Source organism: Hippichthys cyanospilos, chromosome 16 (genome assembly GCF_059441005.1).
Source record: "Hippichthys cyanospilos isolate Australia breed blue-spotted pipefish chromosome 16, RoL_Hcya_1.0, whole genome shotgun sequence".
NCBI classification, from domain to species: Eukaryota; Metazoa; Chordata; class Actinopteri; order Syngnathiformes; family Syngnathidae; genus Hippichthys; species Hippichthys cyanospilos.
The window spans coordinates 4,085,560-4,103,009 of NC_142384.1; the positions used below are offsets into that span (position 1 = coordinate 4,085,560).

Below are 17,450 nucleotides of genomic sequence, written 5' to 3' on the forward strand. Positions count from 1 at the left end.
AAGATCACTTAGCTGAAACCTCTCTTTTCGCTTTTATTTCCACATCTGCAATAAATTTTAACAGCAGTAGGTGACGCTCAGAGCTCAACTGTAGTGTGAGCGCGTGTGTGAGAGCCAGAGAGGGAGGGAGGGGGAAATCACCCCCGCCCGTGCCTTTATCATTAGAAACCTCAGAACATGAATTACCTATCTAAAGTCATCGGCGAGAATTTACGACAGGTCAACAAAACCACGTGACTGCTCCCTTCAGCTTTCTGCCCCTCTTCCCGCCCTACCCAACCCACTCCCTCAAACACACTCTCACCACCCCACCCCCATTTTTGGACGGTGCAAACACAGCTAAAATCCTCGTTCAGTGCATCGCCATAATTCACTAATACTGTACATCATAAATCGATGAAAGTGGGACCACGAGGAATCCTACAAATTAAGATCCCTCAATATTTAACTACAAGCGCGTAGCTCTAAAAAAAAAAAAAAAAAAAAAAAAAGAAAACAACCTAAATGAGCTCTTACTTCGGCAACTCGTTCTCAGGGCGCTACCCAAATGGCCCCGGCTATCAACTGTTAAATTATGGACCCGGCAGCGGTGCACTGAACCGCGGGGCATACAGGGATCCTTCCACGGCCGCGATGCACCATGCGACCGGCTCTTTCGGCTATGGCTACAATGGTATGGATCTGACCGTCACAAGCCGGGGTGGGGGGAACAACAACAACAGCGCCACAAACACCGATGGATGCATCGGGAGTTCGGGCGTCGGGGACTCTCGGAGCTTTAGCCCCCTGGACAGTGAGAGGAGTTTCAGGCAGGCGTCCAGCTGTTCCATCGCCTCCCTCCCGTCAACTAATTGCGGAGACACCAACCAAAGTAGCCGGAGCTCGTCTCCCCTGTCGGAACAACAAGGAAGCGGTATTCTCAGCTCGCTGAACCTGCCCGCACACACGTCCGACGGCGGAACCACACAGCGGTTCACTGAGCTGAACGGCAATGCAGAAGAAGCGGATGAAATGCGACATAACAACTTGGCAAGAGGCGATCACCTAACTCAACCTGCACAGAGACAGGAGGGCGCAAATCCGGGCAGCACGACTGGCAGTCGGTCCCCCCAGATATTCCCCTGGATGAGAAAGCTGCATATCAGCCACGGTACAAGCGTGTTTGTCTTTCCAGATACATTCCGAACCCTCCATTTGCTGTTTGCCTTTATCCGAACACTTGGAAACCCCACATTACATGTAGGCTTTACAAGCATGTTTATAATCTTATTTAAAGGAAACCTGGTTCGAAATCCCCACAATATTTCCGTATACTGCGGGTACCTGATACGATTTTTAGCACAATCAAAAAAGTATTACCAACCGTAACGTATGTGGCGCCTCGTTTCTTTCTTTTTTATTTTATTTTTTGTTCTTAATTTGAACGATGGAACAGTAAATCAACACAGCGTGCATTTATCAATCCCGGAGCGTCCTTTCTGTGCTTTCATTTATCCATTGTCTGCATTTAGAAGCCAGCGATGCGAATCGTTGCCCCAGTCTTTTACTTTAGAAAAATCCACAAAAGTGTCATAAATCTGCCAAGACAGCGCGACAAGCCAAGCAGTAAAAGCCACGGGGAAAAGTGCAGACAAGATGCAGCCGGTGGGGAAAGAGGACAAAAAAGGCCGAAGCCAGCAAGAATTTTTAGTGTTTTGCTTCGAAAATAAAAGCTTTATTTTACATGCATGGGGGCATTTTATTTGGGAAGTGAGGCAGTAGATGGTGGCCCTCAATGCAATCACTGCAAAAGAAATATATAGGTCGACGAAACAAAATGACAAAATGCCGCTTGCTCCCTTTCCCCAACTCCTAGTTCACTGAATTATGCGTGAAATATAGTTTTAATTTCATTAAATTTGTCAATTGTTTTGTTTACGTGTTGCTGCTGCTAACAACTCCAACTGTTTGTCCGCTTCACAACCTTCAGATATGACGGGCCCAGACGGGAAACGTGCACGGACAGCCTATACCCGCTACCAGACACTCGAACTGGAGAAGGAGTTTCACTTCAACCGCTATCTCACGCGCAGGCGGCGGATCGAAATCGCGCACGCGCTTTGCCTCACGGAGCGCCAAATTAAAATTTGGTTCCAAAATCGAAGGATGAAGTGGAAGAAGGACAACAAACTGAAAAACGTTAACATTGGTGCTACTGCAGCAAACGTCCAACACTAGGGACTATTACGTTTAATTTTATATTATCCAGCCGTTTTCAGGATTTTTTGTGATCCGATGTGAAAGAATCCGAGGACAAAAAAAAAAAAAATCAACGATAGAAGAAACCAAGCAAAAATCCAAATCCGACTATAAAAATTAATACTATTCAGTACCCCAGTAGGCTACTGCATATAATCGCAGCACTTTCTTTACTTCTGCATAGAGCGCTATACCTTAAAGGTAAAGTTTCAACTATAAATGTGGTACATGTAAAGGATTCTTGTCTTGTCGTTTTGAGACACAATCGTCCATCTTTGAGCTAAAACTCAAAAACAGCAAACCATACTTAGTCAGAAGTCTTCTTTACATTTTAGTTCTTGGTCATTTTTAATGCCTAAATTTTGAGATGTCAGTTGTAAATTATTTCAGCTTCTAGACACAAGGTCCAAATCGTCAATCCATTTTTATTTGGAATACGTGGTTTTATGATGGTATGTAAATGTGAGTTGTTAATTGTGTAATTATCACTCTAATTATGGGACCGATGTGTTAAAGTTTGTTCGAATGTGTGTCTGATGTATATAGCCCTTGATAAAAATCTCGTTTACTGTGTTGTAAATTGAAGTCATAAGTTTTAGTTTGACAAAATGTATGTACTGTGATGGACTGTATAGTGTTTTTTTTTTTTCTAGCAGTTCCCCTTTATGACCCTTATGTAATCAAACATTATTTAACTAACACAATCTTGCATGAGCTTTGCGCCAAAACAGAACTTTTTTTTTTTTTTTTTTGCATGACTACTTTAGTCCTTTTCAGTACAACAACTTTCAGTTTGGTCAACAGAATGAAATGCATGATGTCCGCACATCACACTCTCCTTCGACAAATAACTCCAAGCTGATGTCATGGCACAAAGAGTTTTATCAAATAACAGAGGACATTTTGTCATAAACATAAAAACGCAAGAAATTAATTTGCTTGAATACCGATTGACTCAGACTGTCTTCTTTTCTATAGCGGCTTCACCGTCCAAAGCGCGTCCATTACAAACAAGGTGATTCACACACAAAGAGCAGTGCCAAATTTCATATTTTTAACGGAGCTGACAAAAGAGCAACTTGCTGCAGTAAGCTGCTCCATGTTGTCCTATAAGGATCTAGCAACGCCATAGTAAATTCACCCTATATACAAAAAACAATAACTCACCAACTGATGTATGTAGTTTATTCTGTTCTTGCTTTTTTTAATACGATATTCACCCGGACACGATTGCAAATGCCTGCCTCCGTTGCATGTGAATTGAGATATGTCCAAGCAAACCATCCCCTGCTTTAGGTCTTAACATAAAAACGAATGCGGCTTTGACATTTACATGTCAAACAGATGAGTGCTTTTTATCTTCAATCTGCATCATTAAGTTCAGGCCTGCATGGCCTCAAACTGATACCGCTCACTGGCTGTTCTCTGGTCACGTGGGGTCCATAAAGCTAGTTTTATGGTTTTGGGGAGTTGGCATTGTACAATATATTTCACATTCTAAAAAAAAACGAGTGACGGTTTAACTGCTTCTCTGGGATCCTAAAGGGGTCAGTGAAGTAGAGACAGAGCAGCAGAGGGAGGGAGAGCGGATGGTACGCGCAGGCCATGCACGGTCACTGCTCCCGTTTGGGTCCACGCATAAGGCTAAACCGCTTGAGTCATGGACGCTTTGGATGGTGGGAAATATCTGAAGGAGGAAAGAAAGAGGGCACAAAGTAAGTACTGTTTATGCATTGATCGCTTCGGAAAGTAAGAGAAGCGCCTATGATTACGTCATTCAATTTGATTACGTCACTGAATTTGAGAGGGCTTCATCAGCCTTTGCAGCATGCGCATGAAGGCCGTGTCTCACAGCCACATTTCCGCCAACATTTTTAATGGAGGGAGCGTATATTATTATATTAGTATATTATATTCGTGTGTGTCAACAGCATGGGAAAGTAAGGTTAAGAGATGGTGCTTTCCCTCTTTAATTCCCTCTATAAATTATTCAAATTATTATATATATATATATATATATATATATATATATATATGTGTGTGTGTGTGTGTGTGTGTGTTTGTGTATGTTTTGACGTCACAATAGGACTGAAAAATGGGTGTTGGAGATGTGCAATTCTGGTAATGATGTCAAGAACGGGATTTTTTTTTAATCAACTTTTATTCAGAAATAAAAGCATTTCAAAAGTCGTGGGCTTCAAATTATTTATTTTTTGCAAACAATCTAAACAAAGATACTCATAAGCAAATGGCATCTGCTTGGAATAAATTATATTTAAAATCATGAATGTTAAACACTGTTGGTGTTAGAATTAACTTTCGTTGTTCCTATTGCTCAAAACAAACTGTTCCAACTGTTGTTGTTCGCAACTTCGGAAAAATCTTTAGTTTTTAATGCAGCATGTAAAAGGTTTCTATTGCTGTCAAGCAACCCACCATTACTGAACAGGAACTGAATCAGCCACGTGGGGCAGACAGGCAGCGAGGCTTCGGATGTCATCATGTCCAGGCCCTTCCCTTATATAAATATATATATATATATATATATATATATATATATATATATATATATAGATAGAGAGAGAGAGAGAGAGAGAGAGAGAGAGAGAGAGAGAGAGAGAGAGAGAGAGAGAACCAAATACATTCATTCATACGTACAGTGGTACTTACAAAATTAATTCATTCCACATGTCTTAAATGGGTGGTGTGGCAAGAACTTTGTTTAGGTTGTTGTATTGTACATTTTTCTTTTACATTTCCAGTGCTTTATAAGCATTTACAAGTCCACAGGAGCAATAATATTTATTTTTGGATAATTTAGAGCATGGACATTTACTGAAGTTTATTGATCATGCACGATGTACGATCATGCAAAGTATTTCCTATATGTTATGTTGTTTAGCCTTCTCGCCAATGTGCTAATGATGCTAACGTCAGAATTGTCAACATGCTAGTTAAGCAGGGATGCAACCCTAAGTGTTCAGTGTATGTATATGTTTCCTTGTAAATATAGTATATACAATGTTAGCTGTAGCTAACTGCAAAGTTCTATGATGAAAATTGCTGGTGGAAAGTGTGGATGAAGCATTTAAAAATGCAAGATCCCAGTAAATAGTGTTGCAAAGAACTCTATATGAATGTGTCAAAGACTGGAACAAGTACATATTAGATTTATTAGCTCCTGTAGCGGAGGGGAGACATGTTGGGTTGTGATGTATGACATTACAGTCTTGTTAGAGCCAGCACTGGTTTCTTGTGTCTCATTATTAAATACCCAAAATTTTGACTTTCATATGTTGAAGTTTCTTTCATAAGTAAGGACAAGTTTTTTTTCGAAAAGGCATTTTATAAACTTTTGTGTTAAGAGAAATCTCAATTAGTGAATGCGTGCAACGCGTGCAAAAACCTTAGGACTTTATACACATATTAAAAATTAGTCACATAATCCACTGTACAGTTAAATTAAATAACATAAATTTACAAAGGAAGAATGACATTTACCTTTGGGGCGATGTGACTTGAGCTGGTGGTGGGTGGAGGCGGAGGGGAGCAGAGACGAAACCGCAGCATTTTTTTTTTTCTTAAACAAGAACTTTTCTTAAACGAGAACATATCATCGGCGATTTCCTTCTCTTTAATCCGTAATAGAAGAAGCCTCTCCATTTAGTCCGTCCCCTGGCAAGGAAAGTTTTGCCCTTAGAAGACTTGTTTGGTTTAATAGCTTCCTTGTTCTTGAGAATTGTAGCGATTGTCGAGCGGTTACGGCCATTCTCACTCGCAAGATTAACTATGCGTGCGTCTCCTTCTTATTTTTTTATCTCCTGCTTGGTTTCTCTTGTCATCATCCTCTTACTTCTTTGCTTACCGCCATTTGCAATTTTAGAAGCCATGTCTAACAGATAAAGTTTGCAAAGTCTTCACAACACACCGACCAGCTGTGCCATCAAGCTAGATGAGGGCATTTGGCCAATAGCATATCGGCATTTCTGTGATTGGCGTGACGCGGGCCAATAGCATATCCGCATCTCTGTGACTGAGACCGTGACTGTGACCTTAATCGACCAATAGCATATCGGCATTTCCGTGACATGCGAGACAAGTTGTTTTTGTTGATGCAGCAAAGCGAGAAAAAATAGTGCGGATACACTGACCGGCATAAGAGGGGGACAAAAAAACGCCACGGTCCACGTCTTAACATGAAAAATACGTAAAACAGGAGTACCGTATTTTCCGCACTATAAGGCGCACCGGATTATAAGGCGCACATAGAGTTGAAACCATAGTACTGGCTGGGGTTGCATTTTGCATCCACTAGATAGAGTTGTGTAATGCATCCACTAGATGGTGCTTTACTAAAGTGAATATATTAAAAACAATTAGCAAAGTGTTCAAACTTTATTAATAGAATATAAACTTTATTCATACAATATAAGCATTGTATGGATATTATACTAAGAAATATTAGTTATTAAAAAAATTCAGAGAAAACAGATAATGTGTTATTGGTAATTGCTATTTAACTACTAAACAGGAGCTGCAGAGCGCAGAATAGATCCAGATCAAGTCATGCACTTGTGAACGCTGCGCCGCAATCCTTTTGATTTTCCCCTCGGCATGCATTATATAATTTTGACCAGCTATTTCTTATGGAGCAAAAAGAAGTTACAAATAAATGAAAGTCAGGGAAATGTAAACGACAAACATGCAACAATATGAGTTTGGAGCCAAGCGTGAAGGCGTGGCGCCGCTGTCTTTTCATTTTTTTCCTCTGCGTGTAATAAATATTTTCAACCTGCTATTTCTATGGAGCACAAAGAAGTTACGAATAAATTAAAGTCAGGGAAATTTAAACGACAAACATGCAATGGTATGAGTTTGGAGCCAAGCGCTGGTGAAGGCATGGTATGTATTTTATATTTTTGACCCGCTATTTCGATATGGAGCACAAAGAAGTTATGAATAAACGAAAGTCAGGGAAATTTAAACGACAAACATGCAACGGTATGAGTTTGGAGCCAAGCCGGGTGAAGGCGTGACACTCTTTTTCATGTTTTCCTCCGCATACATTATATATTTTTGACCCGCTATTATGATATGGAGCACAAAGGAGTTCCGAATAAAACGAAGGTCAAGGAAATACAGTATAAAGGACAAACATGAGTGTTAAGTCCTCAAAAAACACAAAAAAGTCATGTTGGGCCTGCAAATCAAGTTAATTGATCGCGCTGGGCCATGTCGGCTTTCATTCACTCAGGCCAGGTCGGTTTGAACTGGATTTTTTTAGGCATAAACTAGTTTATGCAGTCAGCACATGATTTGATCTATATATAAGGCGCACCGGATTATAAGGCGCACCGTGAGCTTTAAAAAAAAAAAAAATCAGGCTTTTGGGTGCACCTTATAGTGTGGAAAATACGATGTGTGTATATTTATATATATATATATATATATATATATATATATATATATATATATATGTGTGTGTCTGTGTGTGTGCGGGTGTGTGTATATAAATTTCTAAGTATGAATCCAGATGTTCCACATGATCTTGGCCTGGTTGTTCTGGTACTGTCTGCCATCTTGATTCTGAGACCTTTAAATAGTATTTGGTACAGATGTTTTGGCACACTATGCGCACTATGCCACCTGATTATGCAGCTTTGTGTATGTCTTGGCTGGCAGGATTCTACATCCTGCTGTGATGTGCGGGCACTAGGGCTACTTTTCTTCTCTTGTATGTCTAATATGTCAGACTTCGGCATCCACTGATTTTGTGTTTGGAGCCTATTTTGATGGTGCCATGTTTATGGCCTCCATTCAGTCTGGCTTTTTCCAGTCATTGGTATTGTTTCACAATTTGAAGCACGATGGTACATATCATGCAGAGACTTGTCTTACCATAACAGTCCATCTTGCTCTTTCTCCTTACTGGGTTTCTATTGTTTAAACCATTCACTGAGCTAGTCGCTCATGGAGGCTATCATCTTATGTATTCTTGGAGTCCTGCTGTTTCCTCCTCGCTTGTGCCCTGGACGTGAACTAGTCACCCCCCCCCCCCCCCCCCTTCTTTTGGTCTTGCCTCAAGCCGCAGGACCCTGATCTTAAAGTAATGCCCTCTTTACAACGTAAGAGGCTTCCTTGTCATGACATCACTCTCCTGCATCTCCTCCAGTAGGCAGAAAATTATGACGGTAGATTATCTGACCACTGGCAAGGCATGGGCATTAAAGACCTGGATTCTGCTTCTCCAGTAGCCATGGCTGCCCTCTGAGCTGCCTCCTCGTGACTGCTATTTGCCTGTGGAATTCCAAGATATTTGTAGCTGTCCTGCATATCTATTACAGGCAGCAGCATCTTGTACAGAATTCCTGTCTATGAACACATAATTGTGTAATGCAAAGTGTACAGGTGCCCCTATAAAAAGAGGAAAATCAAAGACAAGCACTACCTTGTGTGCCTAAACCTGTTAATTCATAATGTAAATTCATTGCAGAAAGGTGGCTGCATAGCATGGTATAGGACACTAGGTGAACACTTCCCTGTTTGGCAGGAAGTCAGTAATTTTCGAGGCCATTGTCTTATTGCTACGAAGATAATCTACATGCAAAGCCACAGAGAGGCCATGAAATGAGTTTGGACACAGAAAAACGAAAAACCCTGCTGCTCAATTTAATCCAGTATGTATTTAGTATATCTGTTTGGGTGCACGTGTGACAGAGCAGATTCGCAAAGAGGACGTTCCAAAAAAATTTAATCTCATTTGCATGTATAGCCGTGGGTGTGTGTGTAATTGCATGCGTATGTGTGTATGACTGAGTGGGCCAACGGGATAATTGTAAAGGCTCACCAGTAATATGAGGTTAGGCATCGCTGTTTGCATGTACGAATTTATATTATGCATCCAGTATTAATATGATATTAATTAACAGAATTGAGAAGTGGAGCAGCTCAGGTGATACAATTAACCCTTCATGCATGTTTGGCAGGAACAACGTTAAAGAGAATATCCAGCTTTGGACTGCAAAATATCAGGGACATGTTTGGATGACATTTCAACAAGAATGAATTATCTTCGGTGCTGTTAAACAACTTACTGACTTAAAAATGGCCAACTTTATGTTGGGTTCCAGTGATGTTTTGTAAAAACCTTGACTGTTTGACATGTCTCCAACTTTCAATAGACTTTCCAATCAAGTGTGTGTGGGTGTGTGTGTGTGTAGGTGTGTATACACAGGCAGCTCCACCCTGCAGTTGCTATTCCACCATTATGTGTATTATGTGCATAGGCTGTCTTGCTCCTTTGAGCCTGTCCACACTGGCACTAGGCGCCAAAGCTGGCCTTCACAGGTGATGACGAGTGGGGTGAGTAACAAATATGACTTGGGCAGTCTTTTCTTTGCATTGGAGCGGTATGTGTTTGCCTGGGAGTTTTGACACTCCTGAAGCTTTTGTGGAGGAGTGAACGAGGAGTGTGTTGTTGAATTTGAAAGACGTGCACATGGATACAAGTATGACATGGGAATGAAGCTGCTATAATGTTGGTCTTGTTACAGTCGTTCATACATCTTTTTTACGTTGTTGGCTTGGGCAACTGTTTAGTCAAACACACACACAAACACACACACATACAAAATTAGATACACATTGAACTAGAACTTAAATGACACAAACATCGCTAAAAAGATTCCACTTCATGCATATCTTAAATTTGCTTTCATGTTGAACCGTGTCTCCTGCATACTGACGACAGCTCATTAATACTGAATCAACCAGGAGTCATCGGGAGGTCACCAAAGAAGGCTGCAGCCACACTGCTCATGCATGGGCGTGGCGGAAAAGTCCATCAACCCCCTCCCATTTGTGTTTGTTTATGTCACTTACACAGAGGAAAGAAAATACCCTAACATCTCATTGCTTTTGTTTGTGTATCAATGTTCCCAATTTCCAGGTCACAGGGAAAGGAAGTTTACTGCAGACAAACACATTACCAGTTGGATAAATACATACATATCGCACAAAATTGTGAAACAAAGGAGTACTCACATTGGACAACAATAGTGAATGGGTAGTTTGTAGATTTGTCTGTATTTGTTGTATCTCCTGAGACCGGGCTTATTAAATAAGATCCACTGTACAGGACATTTGTTTTTGGTTTATATCTTTTTGCCCGTTTAAGATAAACTACTAAATTATATATATATATATATATATATATATATATATATATATATATATATATATATATATATATATATATATATATATATATATATATATATATATATATATATATATATATATATATATGTGTGTGTGTGTGTGTGTGTGTGTGTGTGTGTGTGTGTGTGTGTGTGTGTGTGTGCGTGCGTGTGTGTGTGCGTGCGCGCGCGCGCGTGTGTAAAATGGGCAGAAATTTATTTTGAGTAAAGCTACAAGTCATTTATATTTTTTCTCTCAGATATTGTCATAAATCTGAGGATTTTCCCCTTTCATCAGGACGCCATTGCTAAGCGTCGTTATCCAATCGTTTTAGTAAGGATCAGAAGCGGACTATTTATTTTTCTATGTATTTGTTTTTTGTTCTGTATTGTTCGGTTGCACGCTGTGCTGTTTGCGATATTCTCTAAACACAACGACAAGTATGATGATCAGTGCTTCCACTGGAAAAAATGACGAGGGCATGCACGCAGAATACAAACCACGGAATTATTATTATTATTATTATTATTATTATTATTATTATTATTATTATTATTATTATTATTATTATTATTATTATTATTATTAGAGCTGCAAAATAACTTTGAGCGTCGAGAGCAGTTTGTTCAACCCTTTTTTTTGTTTTGTTTTGTTATTTGAAGCGCTTTCGTGTATTTAGACTATTTGGACGACGCCAACTCACAATGTGCTAACAGCAACGTGGTTAAACACTAAACGGAGGTTCTGGCGTTAACTTCAGTACAACATCCAGCAAAAAGCACAACGTTTTTCACACGATGCCTATGGTGGCTTCTTAAGCCTCTTAAGCCGCTTGAGGTGCATTTCTGGTTTAGTTGGTGTGGAATCAGCTGTGGTTTCCATTCACAAGCGATGTGCACCGAATGCGTTTGGAATGCTACCGAGGCTATCCTCGAAATTACGCAATTTCTTTTTCCTTTGTTCGTTATTGTTGTACAAACCTATTCACAGGTGGAAATAACACAGCAAATCTAATCTGTTGACTGTAAATATTTTACTCAGTATTATCAATTCTTCAGCACTGCTTGTAAAATGATTTACTCAAGTTTTAGCTTCATTTATATTCCGTGCCATTATCTTTTCTTTTTTTTTTAATAAATGAGCAATATTAATCAAAAACGGTCCTTTTGATATTTACAATTTCTGAGTGAAGAAATAAAAAACATTTCATTCTCTTATCAAGTAGATGTTTACTGCAGTGGTTGTCAAAGTGGGGTTTGCGGAGCCCCAGGGGTCCATGACTTGACTGCAGGGGTCTGTGAACGAATTTGTATTAAATTGTGAATGTATTCATTAATCTTCATTAGAGCAATCAGTTCAAACACTTAATTATATATATATATATATATATATATATATATATATATATATATATATATATATATATATATATATATATATATATATATATATATATATATATATATATATATATATATATATATATATATATATATATATATATATATATATGCAATAATTTTCGAATTTGCAAGTTTGGGGCAAGGGAAGCGTGCAATTTGCAATATTTAGGGTGTAAACTTCACTATGGCTGAAAAGTAACAAATATAGATGTTAAACTGAGTATTTTGATTATGTTTGGTTTAAAATATTTTTTCATTTTATTTCCGCAAAAATTTGCTATGTGAGTTCTTCGAAATGTTTCTTTCCTAAAAGGGATCCCGGACTCCAAAATATTCGAGAACCCCTGCTTTACAGAACTTATAAAGTCTCGCCGCTCACTATAAATTGAGAAGACACCCATGGGAATTCAAACAAATCTTTACCGACAAAAAGAACAAAAAGGAATTTTCTGAATGACTATTGTCTGTCGCATCAGTGTGCGGTGTCCAAAGAATGCAGCTCTCACCCACTGCCACCAGAGACCGCTTGAGACCGAGAGGACAAATGAGCCTTTCCATAAACCTTGCAGATTACCTCCTCTTCCAGTCTCAAAATCGTGAAAAAAACACCTCTTGACTCTTGACTCTTGCATGACTCATGAGTTTTTAGATGACGCACCAATAGTGTAAGAAAATTTCGAATTATGTTTTGCTGTGAAGTGCAGAGTGGAAGATAATACACTCGTACTATTATAGTATAATCCATCTGACTCTCGTTGAACTCCACTTCAGCAAAATAATCTCTCAAACCTCCTACGCATTGTTTTTCATCCCGTGTCCTGCCCCAGGATCTATAAGCACCCAGTCTTTTTATCACAACTGAATTCTTGGGTGTGAACTATACAGCCCAGAGCCGAAGGTTCAAGGAGTTGAAGGGTCAAAAGTTTATGTTGCGCGTGGGTCCCGCCCTCCTTTGCTTCTCCTTTTCTCGCACTCGACTCCAAGCAAATTTGTGTGCTGTAAGTCAAATACAAAAATGGAAGGGCAACAGAGGTCTGGGGGAGCCGCTGATGATAGAAGTGATGACGGAAAGCAAAGGAGAGACGAAGGAATGACCTTCCTTTGCCAGGGACAAAAGCGGCTGCTGTTAACGTATAGTGTGAATGTGAGCTGAATGAAAAGTATATGGTAAACTTGTGGGGTCCGATGTGGAGATAGGGTATTGAGTGACACTGATGTAGTTTCGTTTGACTTGTGTATTTTGCTGGCATCTGCTAACATTTGTAATGTATAGGCCGAGGCACTTTGGATAGCAAATAAGCAGGCATAGGCTATCGTATTATTATTATTATTATTATTATTATTATTATTATTATTATTATTATTATGAAAAGTTTTAGGTAAAGAAGCAACTCATGTCACATACAAAAATGCCCAACTATGGTTGAAAAATAAATGTTAAAAAATGTTTTATCCCTTTTAATTATTATTTAAACTTTTTCATGCACTCCTCGTATATACCACTATTACCACTAAATAAATTGTACTGAATTTACTAAATGTAATTTCGTCAAGTGGTTGCACGGACTAAAGTCGTATGAAAGGAAGACTATACATTTACTTTAAAAATGTGTCTCGATCCAGATGAATTTGTTTTGTGCCAATTAATGATATAAAACTAAGTAAATTCATCAACTATTTTTTTTTCAGTGTAGAAGTCAGTTTCTCCAAAAACAGTTCAAACATCACCACGCACGACATGTTTACTGTCAAGTTATTTGATGTTTGTGTTGCTATGTTAAGATTATAAATCATTTCCATAATGGAAGCACATTTTTAGCTTGTGTTACTTGCCTTGCTAAGACACCTTGTTTTTTTCATAAATCGTCGGATGCATTGCTAAAACCTACAAAGGAAGCCGTCTTTCCTGTTGGTTCATCCTGAGTTCACCATTAACCCGCTTTAAGTCCTATCGCTCGCCTGACTGTCTGAAACCTGACTGATAACCAATCAATAGCCAAACATGTTTTCTACTTAAAGATTTGTGCAATATTCGTGATCAATGTGTGTATGAAAAATATAAAATAAAATGAACAAACTTGTGCAATGTGTTCAAACGAAAATCAAACAAAATTTGATTAAACGTTTATTTTTGAACATCTCCTGAGGTTTTAAATCTGTGCTCGAATTAATCCTAAATGCAACATTTTTTTTCTTATAAAACATTTACTCTCTGCTTTTTACGGTTGTGAGGCCACTTCATTAATTGTTTCAATACAAAGGAAAATGAGAAATGACATTCGAAGAGGGGAAAAAAAAATCTGTTTTAGAACGAGTTATAAAGACCAACGCACCCCCACCTCAGCCACGGGACATTTTTTCTTCAAATTAATGACTCAACTCAATTTGCTATGACGAGGGGAGCGCAAATCACAATGCAGAAGAAGGATTTAGGCGAGCGAGATGGAATAAGTGACAAAAAGGCTACGGAAGTGGAAAGGAGGGGGAGGATGGCTGGAGAGCTGCATGGGTGAAACAGAAGGGCTTTTGCTCGGGGTGAAAGGGAGGTCACTAGTCACACCATGACGTTGAAAACAAGGGGACGCGCTTCACGGTTTAACAAAGCACGCAAGTGATACCAGCAGATTAATTGGAAAACTTGAGTCCACACACGCGCGTGCATACACACGCGCGCGCAATGTGAGTCAATGGACTTGGATCACTCGGTCCTCAGCAGCCCTCAGCTCCAAACTGCTTCCATGAATAGCGAGGCGAAATACGGGCATAAGACCTGCCTGTCGTGTGTGGAACGTTAGAGTGATCGGGACTTGTGATGTTCTTGGATTTTCATCAGCAGGACGACATCAAGCTTATTTTTAATAATGCGGTGGCGGCAACCGAACAGCTGTCTCTTGTGCGTTTGAGTCTGTGGAAAAATATGGCAACTTCCCATCTCTCCTTGTAGTTTGCAGAAACCTTGTGGAGACGTCGACGAACCCATTGGATGAAGGACAACGCATGCTGAGAATGCCGGGATTGCTTTTGCGGGTCACGAAAACTGGACGTTATAAAAAGGTTGATATGGGCAAAAACTATATGGAGCTGGAGCCGGATCCAAGACCTAAATACAAAAGTGAGTATAAAATTCTTATTGGATGGGTGGGGATATCCCCTCATGGCGTAGATGTGCTTGCCTGCGCGTGCGTGACTATCAGGTGGTGCAGGTGGTATGAGAATAGGAAGTAGCACGTGCTACAGAACTGTTAACTATGCTTACGGCGTACTGTGATTTACTAATTACAACGCCTGTACTTGATTTACGTCATAAATTCACCTCCGCCTAAATTCATACGCAAAAACCACAATATTTTAAACGTCATTTTTTATTTTTACATTTTACTGCAGCTGGTTTGCACTTAATGTTTTTATTTTCCAAAATATCCGAATTAACGGTCAGGTCTTAAATTTTCCATTTTTTTTCTCATTCACCCCCGTACTCTGCATGACAAAAAAAAGAAAAAAGAAAAAAATAAACCCTGGAAACGACCTATGTGATTTATTTTTCCTCGATACACAAAGAGCAAAACTACATTTCTCTTAATTGTCGTCACCCCAATTGGTTCTCTGTGTAATATTTCAAAACATTGACAAGTCAATCAACTCAATCAAATTGCTGTCTTTACATAAAAGATCCGTTTACTCGGTCTCTATGTGTAAAATAATAAATTAGATTTTTATTCTGTGTATTTTTTTAAAATAATGACGTGTATAAACGATCAATATAAATGAACAAGACTCTTTTTTTATCCGAGCAAGTTACAAATACAAATGTTGAACATTTGTTTGAAAAATAAGAAAATAATTTGAAGACTTTTTTTTCAAAAACATTTAGAAATTTCATTTGAATTAATTCCGCAATTCGGTAACACATATAACGGGGTATAAGACAGAACCGTTATTAAAAATACATTTTTAAAGACCGTACTCGCATTACATTTTGTACGTGTATTCTAATTTGTATATGTAGCAATACATTGCAAACTGCAAACACAATTATATTTTAGAGCACGAAATTGCAGATGATCGAAATAAAAAAAATATTTGCCTAAGCACGACTGGATGACTGACTCAGTTATCCGATGAAAAACAGATAATGCATACAAAAATCCATAAATGCACCTTGTACAATATAATTACCAAGTTAAAATAATCAATAATCTCAGGGTAAACGATTATACCGATGTTCCCACATCACCGTTTGAGTTTAATGTGTGTTTATGTTTATGCTTCCACAACGTTGCTTTCAAACTCACACACACACACACACACACACACACACACACACACACACACACACACGCACACACACACACACACACACACACACGCATATATATATATATATATATATATATATATATATATATATATATATATATATATATATATATATATATATATATATATATAGAGAGAGAGAGAGAGAGAGAGAGAGAGATAGATAGATAGATAGATAGATAGATAGATAGATAGATAGATAGATAGATAGATAGATAGATAGATAGATAGATAGATAGATAGATAGATAGATAGATAGATAGATAGATAGATAGATAGATAGAGCAAAAGGGAGAGGGAGAGGCAGATAATTTCTTTTTTTTCTTGTCGTCTCATGTAAACATATTTAGTTCAGTTAAACATAGCTTGTGTTTTTTATTGACTTAGCAGTGACCTCCACATGAACTGCGCTGTGGAGCCTCAACAAAGGCTGCTTTCGACAAACTTGACACAGGCAGGGGAAGTGTCACAGACACACTCAACACACCTTGATCGATACCTGGGATGATGGCAGAGCGGGAGGTCAAGGTGAATAGTCCACGTCACCTGGAGAATAGAATAGAATAGAATAGAATAGAATAGAATAGAATAGAATGCTTGGTGCCATGGAAAAAAATCGAGCAAGATTCCTTCCAATCACGATGCTTGACTTTTCAACAGGCATGTTGGCTGGATATCGTTCCGTTCTGTGATCTACAGTTACAGAAAACCAATGGCCAATACCACCCTTTCAAAATCAATGCGGCAACAGAATAGGAACAGAGTACTTTTCAAACAAATTTGATGGACTGCCAGAATAAAAAAAAATATTAAAACAAGTATATATACCACTGATAAACACATTACAATGCGAAAAAAGACAAAAAGAAGGGAGTGGAATATAGTTAAAATAGTTTAGAACAAAATGAAGAAAGAAAAGTGAAAAAAAACAATGACTGGTTTTGCACGGACAACAAATGCTTGGCTCTTACATTATTCTACAAAATTAACAACTATTTCAGTTTGGGATTTTATAGTCTCTCCTGTCCACAGAAGTAAAATGGCGTTGCTCACTTACGTCCCACTCTACACCTCGCCAGCTGTCGTTTGAGACACATACTTCCTTTTTTAAGATGTGTTGTTGATGTTCATTCCTGCAATCCCTCTCTCTCCCGCCTATTGCCCGTAGACAGCTGGGATAGGCACCAGCAAGCCAGCGACCATAGTGAGGAGAAGCTGCATCAATTTATATATATATGACAAATTTTTCGAGATGAATCAGAAAAATCTTTATTTTCACCTGATGGTTTAGTT

The 17,450-nt window shown here is 38.7% G+C and overlaps 2 protein-coding genes across 3 annotated transcripts in view; both read left to right on the plus strand.

Moving 5' to 3' along the window:
* Window positions 1-17,450, plus strand: part of LOC148410220 (uncharacterized) — a 36,462-nt gene that overhangs the window by 11,803 nt on the left and 7,209 nt on the right. Inside the window, exons 1-2 of one of the 2 annotated variants that reach the window (XM_088436912.1) lie at window positions 2,731-3,953; window positions 14,785-14,952. In XM_088436912.1, coding sequence (XP_088293038.1) covers window positions 3,899-3,953; window positions 14,785-14,952 — 223 coding nt within the window. In that variant the 5' untranslated portion in view covers window positions 2,731-3,898. Of the gene's footprint in view, window positions 1-2,730; window positions 3,954-14,784; window positions 14,953-17,450 lie in introns of those variants that run through there. The other variant, XR_015868172.1, reaches the window with a different exon arrangement.
* On the plus strand, window positions 505-2,444 carry LOC148410222 (homeobox protein Hox-B5a-like). The gene is made up of 2 exons (XM_088436587.1): window positions 505-1,150; window positions 1,970-2,444. Exons 1-2 carry the CDS (start codon window positions 505-507, stop codon window positions 2,215-2,217), a joined length of 894 nt encoding a protein of 297 aa, XP_088292713.1. The 3' UTR covers window positions 2,218-2,444.